Source organism: Brienomyrus brachyistius, unplaced genomic scaffold (assembly GCF_023856365.1).
Source record: "Brienomyrus brachyistius isolate T26 unplaced genomic scaffold, BBRACH_0.4 scaffold39, whole genome shotgun sequence".
Taxonomy (NCBI): Eukaryota; Metazoa; Chordata; class Actinopteri; order Osteoglossiformes; family Mormyridae; genus Brienomyrus; species Brienomyrus brachyistius.
In genome coordinates this window covers 827,860-845,569 of record NW_026042314.1, presented here as the reverse complement: position 1 = coordinate 845,569, position 17,710 = coordinate 827,860, and the positions used below count along the sequence as shown (strand labels likewise).

General features: G+C 42.9%; 2 protein-coding genes across 2 annotated transcripts in view; one reads left to right on the top strand and one right to left on the bottom strand.

The window, feature by feature from the left end:
• LOC125722522 (NACHT, LRR and PYD domains-containing protein 12-like) overlaps positions 1-17,710 on the bottom strand; it is a 165,504-nt gene that overhangs the window by 29,975 nt on the left and 117,819 nt on the right. The window lies entirely within an intron of this gene.
• Positions 11,891-13,540, top strand: LOC125722485 (uncharacterized). The gene is made up of 2 exons (XM_048998667.1): positions 11,891-12,041; positions 12,366-13,540. Exon 2 carries the CDS (start codon positions 12,373-12,375, stop codon positions 13,402-13,404), a length of 1,032 nt encoding a protein of 343 aa, XP_048854624.1. The 5' UTR covers positions 11,891-12,041; positions 12,366-12,372; the 3' UTR covers positions 13,405-13,540.

The window sequence follows — 17,710 nt, the reverse complement described above, 5'->3', positions numbered from 1 at the left end:
CTCTACACCTCACACTACAGGTCTGACTGGGAGTGAAGAGTTAGCTAGGGCTAGAACTAGTGTCCCTATACGCTAAACTAAATAGGTGTGTTTTTAGTCTGGACTTGAATATTGAGAGTGAACCTGAAACCCGCACATCCGGTGGAAGACCATTCCACAGCAGAGGAGCTTTGTAGGAGAAAGCTCTGCAGCCTGCCGTAGCTCTTTCTACCCTAGGCACTAACAGATATCCCATGGCTTGAGAGCGAAGCAAGCGTGGAGGGTTGTATGTGGTCAGCAGTTCACTAAGGTATTCTGGTGCAAGGCCATTTAGTGCTTTATAAGTTAATAGCAGTATTTTATAGTCAATTCGAGACTTAACTGGCAGCCAATGAAGAGAGGATAAGACCGGTGTAATATGATCAAATTTTTTAGTGTTTGTTAGAACTCTGGCTGCAGCATTCTGTACCATCTGAAGTTTATGCAAGGATCCAGACGGGCAACCCGATAGGAGGGCATTACAGTAATCCAGTCTGGAACTTACGAAGGCATGTATTAGTTTTTCTGCATCATTAAGTGAGAGCATCTTACGAAGCTTGGCTATGTTCCGTAGATGATAAAATGCAGTTCTAGTAATACTTCTTATGTGAGCATCAAAGCATAGATCTGAATCGACAAGAACGCCAAGATTTCTAACTACCATGTTAGGTTGTGTAGGAAGGTTACCAACGTTGAGGTGGTGGAACTTATTTCTAGCAGCCTTGGGACCAATTACCAGAACTTCTGTTTTTTCTGTGTTTAACATAAGGAAATTTTTTGCCATCCAGCACTGGATATCTAATAGACAGTCTTCTAACCGAGATAGCAGTGATATATCATCAGGGTTAACAGATATGTACAACTGTGTATCATCTGCATAACAATGAAACCCAATACCATGATTTCTAATAATGTTACCAAGAGGTAGCATGTATAGGGTAAACAGTAGCGGGCCCAGGACTGATCCCTGTGGGACACCATATTCAACTTTAGTGGCCTTGGATGATTCATTGTTCACATGGGCATACTGATAGCGATCAGACAAATATGAGCGGAACCAAGAGAGCGCTGTCCCTGTAATGCCAACTACACCTTCTAACCGGTCCAAGAGGATATTATGGTCCACAGTATCGAACGCTGCAGTTAAATCTAGCAATACCAACAGAGATACACAGCCACGGTCAGAAGCCACAAGTAGATCATTCATTACTTTGACTAGAGCAGTTTCTGTGCTATGGTTTGGTCTAAAGCCAGACTGATATAATTCATTGGCATTAGTTTTTTGTAGGAAAGAGGACAACTGACGAACTACAACCTTTTCCATGATCTTTGAAATGAAAGGAAGATTTGAGATAGGTCTATAGTTTCCTAAAACACTGGGTTCAAGATTTGGTTTCTTTAGGACGGGTCTGATAACAGCCATTTTAAAAGGTTTTGGAACATATCCAAGCCTAAGAGAAGAGTTTAACACATTTAACACGGTAGTGCCAATCTGTGGTGCAATTTCCTTGAAGAATTTTGTAGGAATTGGGTCTACAAGGCTAGTAGAGGATTTACAGGAGAAAATTAAGCTCAAAAGTTCTGAGTGTGTAATAGGAATGAATGATTCAAAGGTCTCATTATTGGTAGGCATAAGACTAGCAGGAGGCAGGCAGCCGTAAGTAGGTAAAGGTGTGCACTGTATAGTCTGTCTAATTGTAGTTATCTTACCATTAAAAAATGTAAGAAAGTCATCACTCTTAAGAGCTTGTGGGATTTGCAAGTTTAATGAGGAATTCTGTGTTATCCTAGCCACGGATTCAAATAGGAATTTAGGATTGGTTTTGTTCATGTCTATTAATCTGGAGAGATACACAGACCGAGCAGTTACTAGTGCTTGTCTGTATTTAGAGAGGCTCTCTTTCCAGGCAGATTTGAAAACTTCCAGTTTAGTTGAGCGCCATTTTCGCTCTAGCTTGCGTGATGCCTGTTTGAGTTCACGTGTATTATCAGAGTACCAGGGGGCAGGTTTGTTATTGCTATGCTTTATACTCCTAAGTGGAGCCACAAGATCTAGAGTGCTGCGAAGGGATTTTTCCATGTTTGAAGTTGCCTGTTCAAGTTCATTTACACACGATGCTTCAGATGTAAGGCTAAAGGACTGTGGAAGTTGTTTCATAAATGTTGTTGTAGTTAGTGCCTTAATAGAACGTCTGATTCTATACTTTGGAGTGGTGGTCAACAGGAGGCTATACTCCTCCTCAAGACCTCCTCAATCCCACCAACACGCCTTCCAATGAGGAAGCAGAGTCTGGGTGGACTGACCTATCTCTGGGGTGGAGGTTGCTGAGGTGGTTAAAAAGCTCCTCGGTGGCCGGGCCCCGGGGGAGGATGAGATCCACCCGGAGTTCCTAAAGGCTCTGGATATTGCGGGGCTGTCTTGGTTGACACGCATCTGCGGTATTGCGTGGACATCGGGGGCGGTGCCTCTGGATTGGCAGACCGGGGTGGTAGTCCCCCTCTTCAAGAAGGGGGACTGGAGGGTGTGTTCCAACTATAGTGGGATCACACTACTCAGCCTCCCTGGTAAGGTCTATTTGGGGGTGCTGGAGAGAAGGGTCCGTCGGATAGTCGAACCTCGGATTCAGAAGGAGCAGTGTGGTTTTCGCCCTGGCCGTGGAACAGTGGACCAGCTCTATACTCTCAGCAGGGTCCTGGAGGGTGCGTGGGAGTTTGCCCAACCAGTCTACATGTGTTTTGTGGACCTGGAGAAGGCATTCGACTGCGTCCCTCGGGGAGTCCTGTGAGGACTGCTCCGGGAGTATGGGGTGCCGGGCTGCCTTATAAGGGCTGTTCGGTCCCTGTACGACCGGTCCTCAAGCTTGGTCCGCATTGTAAGTTGGACTCTTCCCGGTGAGGGTTGGACTCCGCCAGGGCTGCCCTTTGTCACCGATTCTGTTCATAACTTTTATGGACAGAATTTCTAGGTGCAGCCAGGGTGTTGAGGGTGTCCGGTTTGGTGCCCTCAGTATCAGGTCTCTGCTTTTTGCAGACGATGTGGTTCTGTTGGCCTCATCGGACCGTGACCTTCGGCTCTCACTGGAGCAGTTCGCAGTCGAGTGTGAAGTGGCTGGGATGAAAATCAGCACCTCCAAATCCGAGACCATGGTCCTCAGCCGGAAAAGGGTGGAGTGCTCTCTCTGGGTCGGGGAGGGGATCCTTCCCCAAGTGGAGGAGTTTAAGTATCTCGAGGTCTTGTTCACGAGTGAGGGAAGGATGGAGCGTGAGATCGACAGGCGGATCGGTTTTGGCGTCAGCAGTTATGCGGACGCTGCATCGGTCTGTCATGGTAAAGAAGGAGCTGAGCCAAAAGGCAAAGCTTTCGATTTACCAGTCGATCTATGTTCCTACCCTCACTTATGGTCATAAGCTATGGATAGTGACCGAAAGAACGAGATAGCAAGTGCAAGTGGCCGAAATGAGGGTGGCTGGGCTATCCATTAGAGATAGGGTGAGGAGCTCAGTCATTCGAGAGGGATTCAGAGAAGAGCCGCTGCTCCTCCGCATTGAGAGAAGCCAGATGAGGTGGCTCGGGCATCTAATTAGGATGCCTCCTGGACGCCTCCCTGGTGAGGTGTTCCGGGCATGTCCCACTGGGAGGAGGCCCCGGGGAAGACCCAGGACACACTGGAGGGACTATGTCTCTCGGCTGGCCTGGGAATGCCTCGGGATCCCCCCAGAAGAGCTGGATGAAGTGGCTGGGAAGAGGGAAGTCGGGGCCTCCCTAGTGAGACTGCTGCCCCCGCGACCCGACCACGGATTAAGCGGGAGATGATGGATGGATGGATGGATGGATCTTATCCTCCTTTTAGATGCCCCAGCCAGTAATGATAATACAGAGAACAGTGGAAGTTCTAATTGTTCCAGAAAGGTAGGCATTACCACAGCTTTTGTTTTGACGGTTGTCTCTTTTCATAAAAAAAAAATCACAAGTCTCTCTGCTATTGCCAGTGATGTAATTTTCAAAAATAGTACAAAGTTTAAGTGCTTATATATTTTTATTTTTTTCACAAGTAATAATGAAGTGATGAAAAGGTTTATCTGTTTCTCACTTGATTGGAGTGTGGAAAAAGTGAGCATTACTGGCCAATGAACGACGGGGAAGCCTTCATGTCAATACATTAGCTGGCCTTTCGTGTGTGAAATATTCATGGATGTCCTAAATGGTTTATATAGCAGTATTTGTCATATGTTTAAGCCATGATGAGTAAATTATTGGATATCTGACATTTGGATTATGCATCATTTGAGATTTTTCAGTACCATTTTGACGTTAAATGCTGCATCAGAGATTTGTCTCTTCAATCTATAAGAATTTTCTTGCTCAGCACTCAAAGTATCACAAGCCATGAAATGCATTTTAGTTTCTGTATGAAGTAATCCTTTAAAATCACCCTCTCTGAGTGCATCTTGTGTAGAAATCATTTTTGTAATTACATTTTGTTGGTCATACAATTCATAACGTGTTAGTAAGCAAATACAGATTTCTGAAACATGTTGAAAACTGACCATTCTATCATTTGGAAGTATTGGTTGGATCACCAGACCTTCTAAAAGTTCATTCAGAGAACATAAAATGCAGTGACAAAGGTCAGTGTACTATATTGTGTTTTGAATGAAATTTAATGTAAAAGTATGTTCTTATGTATAGGTTTTATGTGATCAACCTGTTGAGGGAAGGACATTAAGTTATAGTTTTTGTCCATCGTTATCATTGTCGAATTTGTTTTTTAGCAATGATTTTTTTTATTTGGCCCAGAAATTGTACATTTATGTTTGACGTTGTTTGTAATTTCCACTGAAAGTTAAAAAGCTGCCTTGGTTAAACTGGTAGTGCTTACAGAAGTGTAACTGGTTTTCATAGCTAATCATGTTCTTCCTTTGTATATCCAAACTAAACGTTATTCTCCAATAAAGTGGCTGTTCTGTGAATAAAACAAAACTAAAATATTTTGTTTACTAGAACCATGATATAAATTGAGACATCCCTATATCGCTCCTACAAAATAAAAGTTGTATAGCGTGGAGGCAGCAGTTCTGTTAAATGACTAGTGAAATTAACATGCTGTGTTGATTGGGAGAGTGTGTTCTAGCACTTATTTGTTCATTGAGTTTGTATGATATTGAACAGTGCTAGGTACTGCTACATAATAAAATCATTTTAAATATAATTTGTTTCTATGTTTAGATTGTAAGAAACATTCTCTTATCGAAGTGGATCTGTTTTCATTTCAGAAATGTCAGGTGTGCACTGGGCCATTCTCCTCACTGAAGTGGTGTGGGCTAAAATGTAAAGGTCAGTATCCATTGGTCTGTTTGAAGTGGTGTAGCAGCTTGAAACATACCATTGTGCTTATTATACATGCATGTGATAATGATTTTTTTTTTCTAGTTTGCACAAAGGTGTGGCACACTAACTGTTGAAAGAAGAAAGCATGGGTGAATACAGTAATGCAAATACTGAATTATCACTGTTATGTACTGCTAACTAATCCTGTATTTCTGAATGATTCTAAACAGGCTTTGTGTGAAACAAGTTCTGAAGAAGTGTCTTCAGGGGAAGAATACATTCCTGACACTACAGATTCTGAAACGGACACCGAACTAGATGGTCAAGTAATGGTCACAAACTTGCCAAACATTCAGTCATTTACTGAACCTGCAGTCGTTTGCATGAGCCCTGACATGGAGAACTCTGTGGATTTAGCTATCAATAGAAATGCTGTTGAAAATATAGAGGATTCTGACAGCAGCAGACAGACAGAAAAACAAACAAATGATATTTGTCAGGCAGTATCCTCAACTACTGTGGCCAAAAGTGAAACACATTTCTGCTTTGTCTGTGGTAAGTATTTATTCAATAGACATGGTCACGATAAGACAAAACATGAATATATCTGTCAAAAATTATGTGAACTAAGAAAATTCTTGTTAAACCAGCGGGAGAAAAATGTCGTCTTTAAACTGGAGGATGCAATTAAACCAAAGAATTCCACAGACATGGTTGAGGCAGCAAGGAAAGCGGGAGGTTACTGTACAGAGAACAACTCCTATGAAAGCCCAAGCGTGGCCCTGAAGATCGGGCACTCACTGTTAAAAGTCAGTGAAACTATACGTTGTAATGCAATTATTAGTGAAGACAAAGAGCTGAGGGATGCTGCAGAGGCATTCCAAACACTTTATCGGGCAAAGTGGACAGAGCATGTGTCCCACTCTGCCCTTTTTACTCTAAGTCAAAGGAAATACAACAAGTCTCCCAGATTACCCCTTACAGAAGGCATTCAGAAGCTAAACAAGCATCTAGAACAAAATTCAGTGTCAGCCATGCTGATGTTAAACCAAGATTCATCTGAACAGAACTACGCTCAATTGGAAAAAGTAATACTTACAAAAGTAATACTTTTCAACCGTAGACGTTCTGGGGAAGTCTCCAAGATGCCACTTAGGAATTTTCTAGACAGAGAGAACCCACAGAGTAACGAAGAACTGGGGTTGTTCGAATACGAGAAAAGACTGTGTAACCACTTCACTAGGATTGAACTCAAGGGCAAGAAAGACAGGAAGGTGGCAGTGTTGTTGACTCCAGATGACTTGAAGGCCCTGGGCCTACTAGTTGAGAACAGAAAGGTATGTGGAGTCCTTGATAAAAATCAATATTTGTTTGCTATTCCAAAGTGTCTAGGCCATTACAGAGGGCATGACTGCCTGAAAAAAGTTTGCAACTGAATGTGGGGCAAAGCAGCCAGACTACTTAAGATCTACGCAGTTGCGCAAGCAAGTTGCAACAACATCTCAGATACTCAACTTAAAAAATAATGAAATGAATCAACTGGCAGACTTTTTGGGTCATGACATTAGAGTGCACAGAGAGTTTTATCGGCTTCCTGAAGCTACCATACAGCTAACCAAGATCTCAAAGCTCCTGCTGGCACTGGGGAAGGGGAAGCTTTCAGGACTTAAGGGAAAATCTCTAGATGAAATTGAAGGTAATGGAAGTCTTTTAAAATATAAGTAAAACAGCAAATTAAAAAGTCATATGTTTCATTGTAAGGTAATTTGCATGAATTTTTTTAAAACTTCACTCAGATTTCACAGACGATGATGAAGACGACGAGAGTGAAGAGAATGACACTAAAACTAATGATTCGCTGGATTCTGCTTCAATAAGTAACGGTAAGTATACTGTAATAATTATGGATATTTTGCATAAGGTAAGGATTATTGTCATAGAGATTCCACCCTTAATAACCTTAGCTGTGTGCAGTAAGCTCAGAAATTGAGAGGAATCAAGACTACACTTTTTATCTCCAAGTCAGAGAGAGCTTAGATTTTTTATTTTTTATTTTTTTTAGCATTGTGTATAATGTCCATCTAAGGATATCACTGCCCATATGGCACATATTTTAAAAAGTTATATACCTCTTACTTAACCTTTTAAGAGATTTTCTTACCCCATAACCAAATCTGAAAATGTTGTGCTCAAAAATTCAACATTTATTGTTTTTGAATGCTATTTGTGATAAAAGGTACTGTTTTCATTGCAGTTCTCCTGACTGGAAACGGATAAGCATAAGCCTTTATTAATGTAGTTCATGGGTCAGTGTGTATTTAAAGGGTTAAGCAGTGCTACAATGTAAATAATTTAGTGTAATGTCTCTTTTAAATGTTATTTTTCAGGTGCAAACACTGATATGAATTACATGGAAGCAGTGACTTCCACAAACAGTGATCCTACAGTTTCAGTAGGATCTCTTACATATTCAGAGGAAACCATTCTTCATGTAGGAAAGGCTGTCATTGGCTATGGTTACATATGCAGCAATATTCTGAACATTGACTTTATTCTTAAGTCAATATTTTGATCGTGGTGTTTACATGAGTTGTTTATGGAGTATTCCGTTCATATTCTTGTTTCCATACCTAATGGCACATCCATGATACATTTGCTACGCACCTTGATTTTCCCTCCAGAATTTGACTACCCAACCTACTGACTTTGGTAGGCACTAAAACAGACAACTGGTTTCAGTATATTCTACTCCAGCTCAATTATAGATTCACATTTGTTAATTTTATGGGCAAACATGGCAATAAATGCAACATCGATAGATGACACAGCACATGTCCTTAAGCAGCTGGTGAATACCATCCATCCATTTTCCAAACTGCTTATCCTATTGGGTTGTGGGGGGTCTGGAGCCTATCCTGGAAGCAATGGGCACAAGGCAGGGAACAACCCAGGATGGGGGGCCAGCCCATCACAGGGCACACTCACACACCATTCACTCACGCATGCACACCTATGGGCAATTTAGCAACTCCAATTAGCCTCAGCATGTTTTTGGACTGTGGGGGGAAACTGGAGTACCTGGAGGAAACCCCACGACGACATGGGGAGAACATGCAAACTCCACACACATGTGACCCAGGTGGAGACTCGAACCCAGGTCTCAGAGGTGTGAGGCAACAGTGCTAACCACTGCACCACCATGCCGCCCCCGGCGAATACCATATGTGTTGTAAAATACTGAAAAAAATTCTATTAGGATGTGTTTTGCGAATAAGGAGTTTACATGTCTGCATAATGCGAATAAGATTGGAGAATAGTCTACGTCTTATTCCAATTAATGCTTAAGGTAATGAAAAGTCTGTTTGCATGATAGTGTCTTATTCAGAATATTCTCTTATTGCTGTAAAGGTAGTCATTGTTTTTATTAATACTGCTACTCATACCTATACTAGTTTTCAATTCATTTCTTTAAATTTGTAAGAACAGAAAAATAACTGAACAGAACCAACATTGTTTTATTAATGTCTTATTAAAGTATCCTTACTTTGGGAGCAACAGCTCAATGTAAGTGATAGATCAAAGAGAAGGAGATCCAGTCATCCATTTTCTGAAGACAATTTTTTATATACATGTGTGTATTTTAACCTGTTATATCCAGTGAATTCAGAAAGCATTCAGACCCATTGATGCTCTGCACATGTTATTGCTTTGTAGATTTAATTTGAAATAAAATTTATATTGAGGCGGCCTGGTGGTGCAGTGGTTAGCACTGTTGCCTCACACCTCTGGGACCCAGGTTCAAGTCTCCGCCTGGGTCACGTGTGTGATGTTCTCCCCATGTCGTTGTGGGGTTTCCTCCAGGTACTCCGGTTTCCCCCCACAGTCCAAAAATATGCTGAGGCTAATTGGAGTTGCTAAATTGCCCGTAGGTGTGCATGTGTGAGTGAATGGTGTATGAATGTGCCCTGCGATGGGCTGGCCCCCCATCCTGGGCTGTTTCCTGCCTCGTGCCCATTGCTTCCGGGATAGGCTCCAGACCCCCTGCGACCCAGTTGGAAAAGCGGTTTGGAAAATGGATGGATGGATGGATGGATAAAATTTATATTTTTGATTGTTAATCTAACCCATAATGACAAAATGAAAACGTGTCTCACAGTAACATGTACAGAAAATGAGGAGGTCTGAATGACTGTATGTTTAACATTAACGTTATTGTCTGTCTGTTTTAGTGCCTACCAAAGTTAGAAAAATTGCATCCGTGAAAAGACCATGGTCTGATGCAGAGACCAGGGCTGTTATGAATCACTTCAAGAACCACATTATGAAAGGATACTTAGCTTCTAAAATAGAATGTGAGGCCTGCATTAAAGCAGAACATCCAACTTTAATATATCTTTTTCACTTTTTCACAACAGAAGATTCGGGACTATGTACGGAACAAGGGTGTAGCTTTTAGACGCCAGGCAGCTCAGTAATTTATATGAATACCTACTGACTATAGGTATTGCTTCATAATATTTAGGTTAATTCTAGTATGGTATTTCAAAAATCTTGTTAATGTGTTTTAGTGAGCTTATGTCCAGCATCCTTTTGGCTTTTTTGAGCTGTTTTGAGTAAGTTTGTTAGAGATACTTGGTTTCACTGTACGTTTTAGAGGTAAGTCAATGTTTTACCTTTTACTTATATTTTGTGCTCAAGAGGAGCTCTAAGATTTTATAATCCAGTCTAAGCTAAGGTTTAGAAACAGACCTTGTGTAAAAGTGACTGATTATGTACTATATGTACTGGCTTCTTAATCCATGTCAGTCCTCATATACCAGATAATGGTTAAATTTGTGTATTGTACATCAACCGACTTTATAATCCCAAATGTCCTGGTAAACAATAAAAATGTTATGTCCCTGTAAGCCTGTGAATTGTGAGATGTTTAAAGTCTTTGTGATCTCAAAACACTAACTTAAATTTGAAGTGGGATGTATCTTATTTACACTAAATAAATAAAAATTTTTGGTGTTCTGTGTTGATAGGACAGTGGGAAAGGGGTGTCTCCATAAACCACTGTGGTTTCAGGTTGTCCTGTTAAACACTATATACCTGTATGTGTGTGTGTGTATGTATGTGTATATATATGTGTGTGTGTGTGTGTGTTGTGTGTGTATTTGGGCTGTAGCTGTGCAAAGCAAATAAAGCTACAGTTTCTTTTTGGCACCGACTACTAGAGCTGCATCTTGTTTCTCCCCGTTTGCATATCTGGGTGTTCACCCCCCCTAAATGAGGTGGGGGCCTGTCCAGCCCCCCCCCCCCCTCCCCTTTTCACATACGTGTCAAGTTCAAGACAACTTTTAATCCACATGCGGGGCCCATGTTGCATTTTTCCTCTACCACTGCCTCAAGGGACTTTCATTTCAAGAGACTATGGGGTTGTACTCTGACGGTTAATAGAAAAACAACATTCTAAGTAGGCTTTTCTTATTTTTTTGCATGCCTCATAATCATTGAATTCTAATCACTGTAATCTATCCACTGAACATAAGGGGTACCTTTTAAAGGCCGTAAATAATATTCCGAGGAGGAATCTCGTAGTGTGTGAGGGAAGTCCGTGCAAAATTTTCTGTAATTTTTCAGAGGGGAGGAGGGTTGTGGGGGACCCCCCGCTGATTTACGTTGTAATCTTTAAGATCGATGAGGGTATTCCTAGCTTGAATGTTATCGACGGTCGAGAGGGGGATGTTTAATTCGGATATTATGTTTAAAAAGGGATCCCAGCCTTTACAATACCCGATGGCCTGGGATTTCGGCTGTGATAAAGTTTACATCAAATCCAAAATATGCAAACCTTTGATGGGTCTCTCAGAATGTCTCATTCGCCTATGTGTAGCCAACCCGTGTCTATAAGCTTCAGAGCTCAAACGTCTTGGCTAGAGATGTTTATAATGTGATTTTTTGCAATTTCTCAGCATATCTGAAAATAGGTTCTTGAAAAGTAAATGTTTAAAGTTGATTTTAACAAAAAAATAGAATAACAACATTCTAAGTGGTGTCAGGTTAATGGTGCTGAGTTTGTGCTTAATAAAACCACATGTAACACTTTGGGATAAATGTTTTTTAGATAGGTAAAATATTTTAAAATATCAAGGCATGTCAGACTACCTCGAAAGTGCCTGAGAGGCCTCAGACTCCAGAGGGCAAATACCCCCCCCCTTACTGTCCACTCTCTCTATTTAAAAAATAATATGTGTGTATGTATATATACACATTCCACTAACACCCCCGGACTACAAAGCACTGGTTGTAAATCACTCTGGAGAAGTGCGTCTGCTAAATACTTTAAATGTAAATGTAAATGTGAAGTGCAGATCAAATCAGTTTGAGGAAATAAACCATTTATATGTTGCTTGTAGAACAATATTGACAGTAGAATGTTTTTCTGAATAAGAAATAACTCTAAAGGCCCAGTCAGCCCAACCCATACCCTCCCTCACCCAGAAGCCATGAGGAAACATTTTTCAAAAGAATTTCACAATGGTATCAATCCTGTTTCTCATTTTATGACTTTCTCAGGAATTAGACAAATTAAGGCACAATTGTGAAATCATTTCCCTGTACAGTATATATAGAGGCTCTTCTAATCATCTATTACTGCTTATTCTTGCAGAAGACTGTACTTCACTGTATTTTTCAGTCCAGCTTAACTGTAAGTATCCTTGTGAATATTATTGCCTTGTTTTCTGTTAGTCCACTTAATTCTATTAATTAATTTCACTTTGGCATATGATAAATATTACTTTCATAGATTGGCTCACCTTCATGCTACTTAACTGTGTGACCATGCCGCAGTCAGTGAAAGTGTGTTCCCTACTCCAAGACCCCAGAGGGTTAACCAATGTTTCATTTTTATTTGTTTTTTCTTATGTATAACTCTCTGTAGTTTGTTCCAATTTCCTCCCGCCCGGTGCTGTAGAATGCATGAAAATACTGATGCTTTTGATGACAGCCATCCTGTTTATTCATTTTTCAGAAAAAAGATGGCCGGGATCCTCCCAAAGAGCAAAGCCAAAGGGGTTGATTTCTGTGGTGTAGATAAGAATTATTATATAATTCGCTCTGATCTTGGCTGTTTCATGTACTCAAAAAATTTCCACCGAGGCTCTGACCTCACGATTTACAGCTTGCATCCCTCCTGTCAGGGTGGAGACCACTATCTGGCCTTTGACAATAATACATTCTACATCATCAAAGGCAACACTTATCGGCGTGTGTCTGATATGAGCAAAGATCTTGATGCTGTGGTGTATAACCTGCACCCAAACTGTCAAGGGGGTGATCACTATCTGTCTGCTAATGGTGATTTCTACATAATATTTAAGAGCAGAGGCGTGTATCACAAAACGTCCAATATGAACAATGATATTGATGCAGCTGAATACCAGCTGCATCCCAACTGCAAGGATGGCCTGTACTACTGGGGCACAAAGAGCTACTCCTACTTTCTCAAGCCAAAAGATGAGTGGGGGGTCCAGTATCACAAAACTAATAATCTTAACAAAGATACCCATGCAGACACATTCTCAATTCATCCAGATGTTCTTAACTTCCTTCCTGGAGGGCTTGGTCAGACACATGGTCCAGCCTTTGGAAAATGGGATCTCATTAAGATGATTTCCAATGATTCAGAAATTCCTGTAACCTGGGAAAAGAAGATAACCCGGAAAGTGGGCTTTACCAAATCCAAGTCATCGAGTATCGAGCACAACTGGAAAGTGAATATAAGCGGCACGTATCAGGCAGGAATTCTGACTGAAGCGATTGCCAAATTGCAGTTCTCTCTATCAGCAGAATATGGAGGAGTCAGTGTCAACACAGAAAGTGAAAACTGGGAAGAAGCAACTGAGGTGGCAGAGACCATGACCCTGACTCTGCAGCCCAACTCTAAAATGTACGTGTGGCAGTACAAGCTTGGCCTTGGCAAGGAAGATGTCCTCTTCTGCCGTGACATGGTATTTGATGACGATCCTAACCCCCCTTCCATCATTCCACTTCCACCTGCTAACAAGTAGTGTGTTGGTGATTCTATGGATGAGATGTGTTTTGTTGGCTAGGCATGTTATATTTTACATGGGCTTGAATCAACAGCAAATATGATTATGTAATAGGAATGCTTTTGGGTACTACATCTTGTTTTTACCTGTTTGTCTATTTTCTTATTTTAATTTAGGAAGTTACAATACAACAAAGAAAAACAATAATCTTAACAAGAACTAAATCAACCTGTATAACAATATACTGATTTTTAAACCAGATCATATGCCAGATTTGATAAATCCAAACATACTGTATAAGATCTATGTACTCAAATGTGATTCTTCCATGTCAATAAAATTTGATTTTGTATAAACATTTAAAATAATTTCAAATGAATAAATAATAGACATAAGGACTCGTTTGTTGTAAAATATGCAATTTCAGGTCCTCCACTTTGCTGAATTCTATGCAGTGTTTTGTAGACATGTGGATGAATAAATAAAAAAAGTTTTTAAATGATTCTGAAACTATTCTGTGTATCTAAGGAAGATAATAGGCACAGCCAGAGGTTAAGTATGTGTTTTAACTTCATGACTACAATGCATGACTCCATTATTTAATTCACATCAGCATGTGACTCCAAGTTACTCAAACTAAGAAGAATTTAGATATTGGAAGTATCAATCCCAAGGTTCAGTTATGCCTTTAATCTAAAACAGCTTCCTTACTGAGCGTTCAGTAGAAAGTATGTTTTTATAGACCCTGCTTACTGAACAGCTTTCCCATTAGCTCAGAGGTTTCTATAGACATGCAAGCCCAGCCTTTCCTATTTACGCATCAGAGGCTTTTATTTATAAGTATTATCTTTTAATCTAAAACAGCTTCCTTACTGAGCGTTCAGTAGAAAGTATGTTTTTATAGACCCTGCTTACTGAACAGCTTTCCCATTAGCTCAGAGGTTTCTATAGACATGCAAGCCCAGCCTTTCCTATTTACGCATCAGAGGCTTTTATTTATAAGTATTATCTTTTAATCTAAAACAGCTTCCTTACTGAGCGTTCAGTAGAAAGTATGTTTTTATAGACCCTGCTTACTGAACAGCTTTCCCATTAGCTCAGAGGTTTCTATAGACATGCAAGCCCAGCCTTTCCTATTTACGCATCAGAGGCTTTTATTTATAAGTATTATCTTTTAATCTAAAACAGCTTCCTTACTGAGCGTTCAGTAGAAAGTATGTTTTTATAGACCCTGCTTACTGAACAGCTTTCCCATTAGCTCAGAGGTTTCTATAGACATGCCAGCCCAGCCTTTCCTATTTACGCATCAGAGGCTTTTATTTATAAGTATTATCATTTTCTGCTTGCTAGTCACATTTCACATGGATATTTCTTCTTCCTTTATTTCCTTTATTTCTTTTGTCATTACTGTTAAGTCTCGACCATTTTACGTCTTATTTTCCACATTTTAATGTTAACACAAATAAGTATCGATGCAAATTCATGTAATTTTTTGGGTACTGTTATGCCTCGCAGCTTGGACGGGCAAACAGGCAGGCAGGAAGCGGGGAAGGATGAGGCAGGTAGGCAGGATACGGGCAAACAAGGGTTTATTAGGGCTGATGGGGGTATACAGCGACGTACTAACATCAATGACGGACACCCAACTGAGAGGGCGAAATAACAGGGAACAGCTGGGCACAATCGGGGAAGCACACGTGGATGATGAGAGGGCGTGGCACACACGAGGAGGGGGCGTGGCACACACGAGGACTGGACGCGCAGGTCATGACAGGTACACTGAAATTCTGAGCATATCTGAGCCGAGGTAGATCATGGTGGGCGATGTCGTCTCGCTTTCTGCTTCGTGTTGTAAAGAACTGTCTCTGATGCGAGAGTTAAAATGTTAAGTTCTGAGCACAATGATATACATACATAATATGTACATATTCATTCCATGGCTGTTTAAAAATGAACTGCTCTGATAAAAATAACACTATTATAAGTGTTTTTCTAATTTTGTAGAGAGAGAAAAACCGTTAGATCTATATCTATCTTTAGATTAAAAAGCACACATACAGTATACATATCTTATATGTATGCCATGAAAATGTATTTGCCCCTTCCTGATTTCTGTTCTTATTTTTGTTGCATAATTCATACTGTATTGAGTCCCCCATCCATCCATCCATCATCTTCTGCTTATCCAGGGTCGGGTCGCGGGGGCAGCAGTCTCAGCAGGGAAGCCCAGACTTCTCTCTCCCCGGCCACTTCATCCAGCTCCTCTGGGGGGATCCCGAGACGTTCCCAGGCCAGCCGGGAGACATAGTCTCTCCAGCGGGTCCTGGGTCTTCCCCGGGGTCTCCTCCCAGTGGGACATGCCCGGAACACCTCCCCAGGGAGGCGTCCCGGAGGCATCCGAATCAGATGCCCGAGCTACCTCATCTGGCTCCTCTCGATGCGGAGGAGCAGCGACTCTACTCTGAGTCCCTCCCGAATGACTGAACTCCTCACCCTATCTCTAAGGGAGAGCCCAGCCACCCTGCGGAGGAAACTCATTTCGGCCGCTTGTACCCGCGATCTCATTCTTTCGGTCACTACCCATAGCTCATGACCATAGGTGAGGGTAGGAACGTAGATCGACTGGTAAATTGAGAGCTTCGCCTTTTGGCTCAGCTCTCTCTTCACCATGACAGACCGATGCAGCGCCCGCATGACTGCTGACGCCGCACCGATCCGCCTGTCGACCTCCCGTTCCATCGTTCCCCCACTCGTGAACAAGATCCCGAGATACTTAAACTCCTCCACTTGGGGGAAGACCCCATCCCCAACCCGGAGAGAGCATTCTACCCTTTTCCGGCTGAGAACCATGGTCTCGGATTTGGAGGTGCTGATTCTCATCCCAGCCGCTTCGCACTCGGCTGCGAACTGCTCCAGTGAGAGCCGAAGGTCACGGTCTGATGAAGCCAACAGAACCACATCATCTGCAAAAAGCAGAGACCTAATCCTGAGGTCACCGAACCTGACACCCTCAACGCCCTGGCTGCACCATTAAAGCTATAAACAGAATCGGTGACAAAGGGCAGCCCTGACGGAGTCCAACCCTCACCGGAAACAAGTCCGACTTATTGCCGCCCATGCGGACCAGGCTCTGGCACCGGTCATACAGGGACCGAACCGCCCTTAAAAGGGGGCCCGGTACCCCATACTCCCGGAGCACTCCCCACAGGACTCCCCGAGGGACACGGTCGAATGCCCTCTCCAAGTCCACAAAACACATGTAGACTGGTCGGGCAAACTCCCATGAACCCTCCAAAACCCTGCTGAGAGTATAGAGCTGGTCCACTGTTCCACGGCCAGGGCGAAAACCACACGGCTCCTCCTCAATCCGAGGTTCGACATTCCGGTGGACCCTCCTCTCCAGGACCCCCGAATAGACCTTACCAGGGAAGCTGAGGAGTGTGATCCCCCTATAGTTGGAGCACACCCTCCGGTCCCCTTTCTTAAAGAGGGGGACCACCACCCCAGTCTGCCAATCCAGAGGCACTGCCCCTGATGTCCACGCGATGCCGCAGATGCGTGTCAGCCAGGACAGCCCCACAGCATCCAGAGCCTTGAGGAACTCCGGGCGAATTTCATCCACCCCCGGGGCCCGGCCACCGAGGAGCTTTTTGACCACAACTGTGACCTCAGAAATAGGCGAGTCCACCCCTGAGTCCCCACACTCTGCTTCCATATCGGAAGTATTCCTTCCACCGACTCAAAACGTCCCAAGTTGAGGTCAGCAGCGCACCATCCCCACCATAAATAGTGTTGATGCTGCACCGCTTTCCCGCCTGGAGCCGCCGGATGGTGGACCAGAATCTCCTCGAAGCCGTCCGGAAGTCGTTCTCCATGGCCTCACCAAACTCCTCCCACACCCGAGTTTTTGCCTCAGCAACCGCCAAAGCCGCATCCCGCTTGTCCTGCCGGTAGCTGTCAGCTGCGTTTGGAGTCTCACAGGCCAAAAAGACCCGATAAGACTCCTTCTTCAGCTTGACGGCATCCCTTACCACCGGTGTCCACCAGTGGGTTCAGGGATTGCCGCCGCGACAGGCACCGACCACCTTACGGCCGCAGCTCCGGTCAGCCGCCTCCACAATGGAGGCACGGAACATGGCCTATTCGGACTCAATGTCCCCCGCCTCCCCCGGGATATGGGAGAAGTTCTGCTGGAAGTAGGAGTTGAAACTCTCCCTGACAGGGGCTTCTGCCAGATGTTCCCAGCAGACCCTCACTATACGCTTGGGCCTGCCAGGCCTGGCTGGCTTCCTCCCCCAGCAGCGGAGCCAACCCACCACCAGGT

Coding starts and splice junctions, on each gene's coding strand:
- LOC125722485 (XM_048998667.1), top strand. CDS start 12,373: ATGGCCGGGATCCTCCCAAAGAGCAAAGCCAAAGGGGTTGATTTCTGT.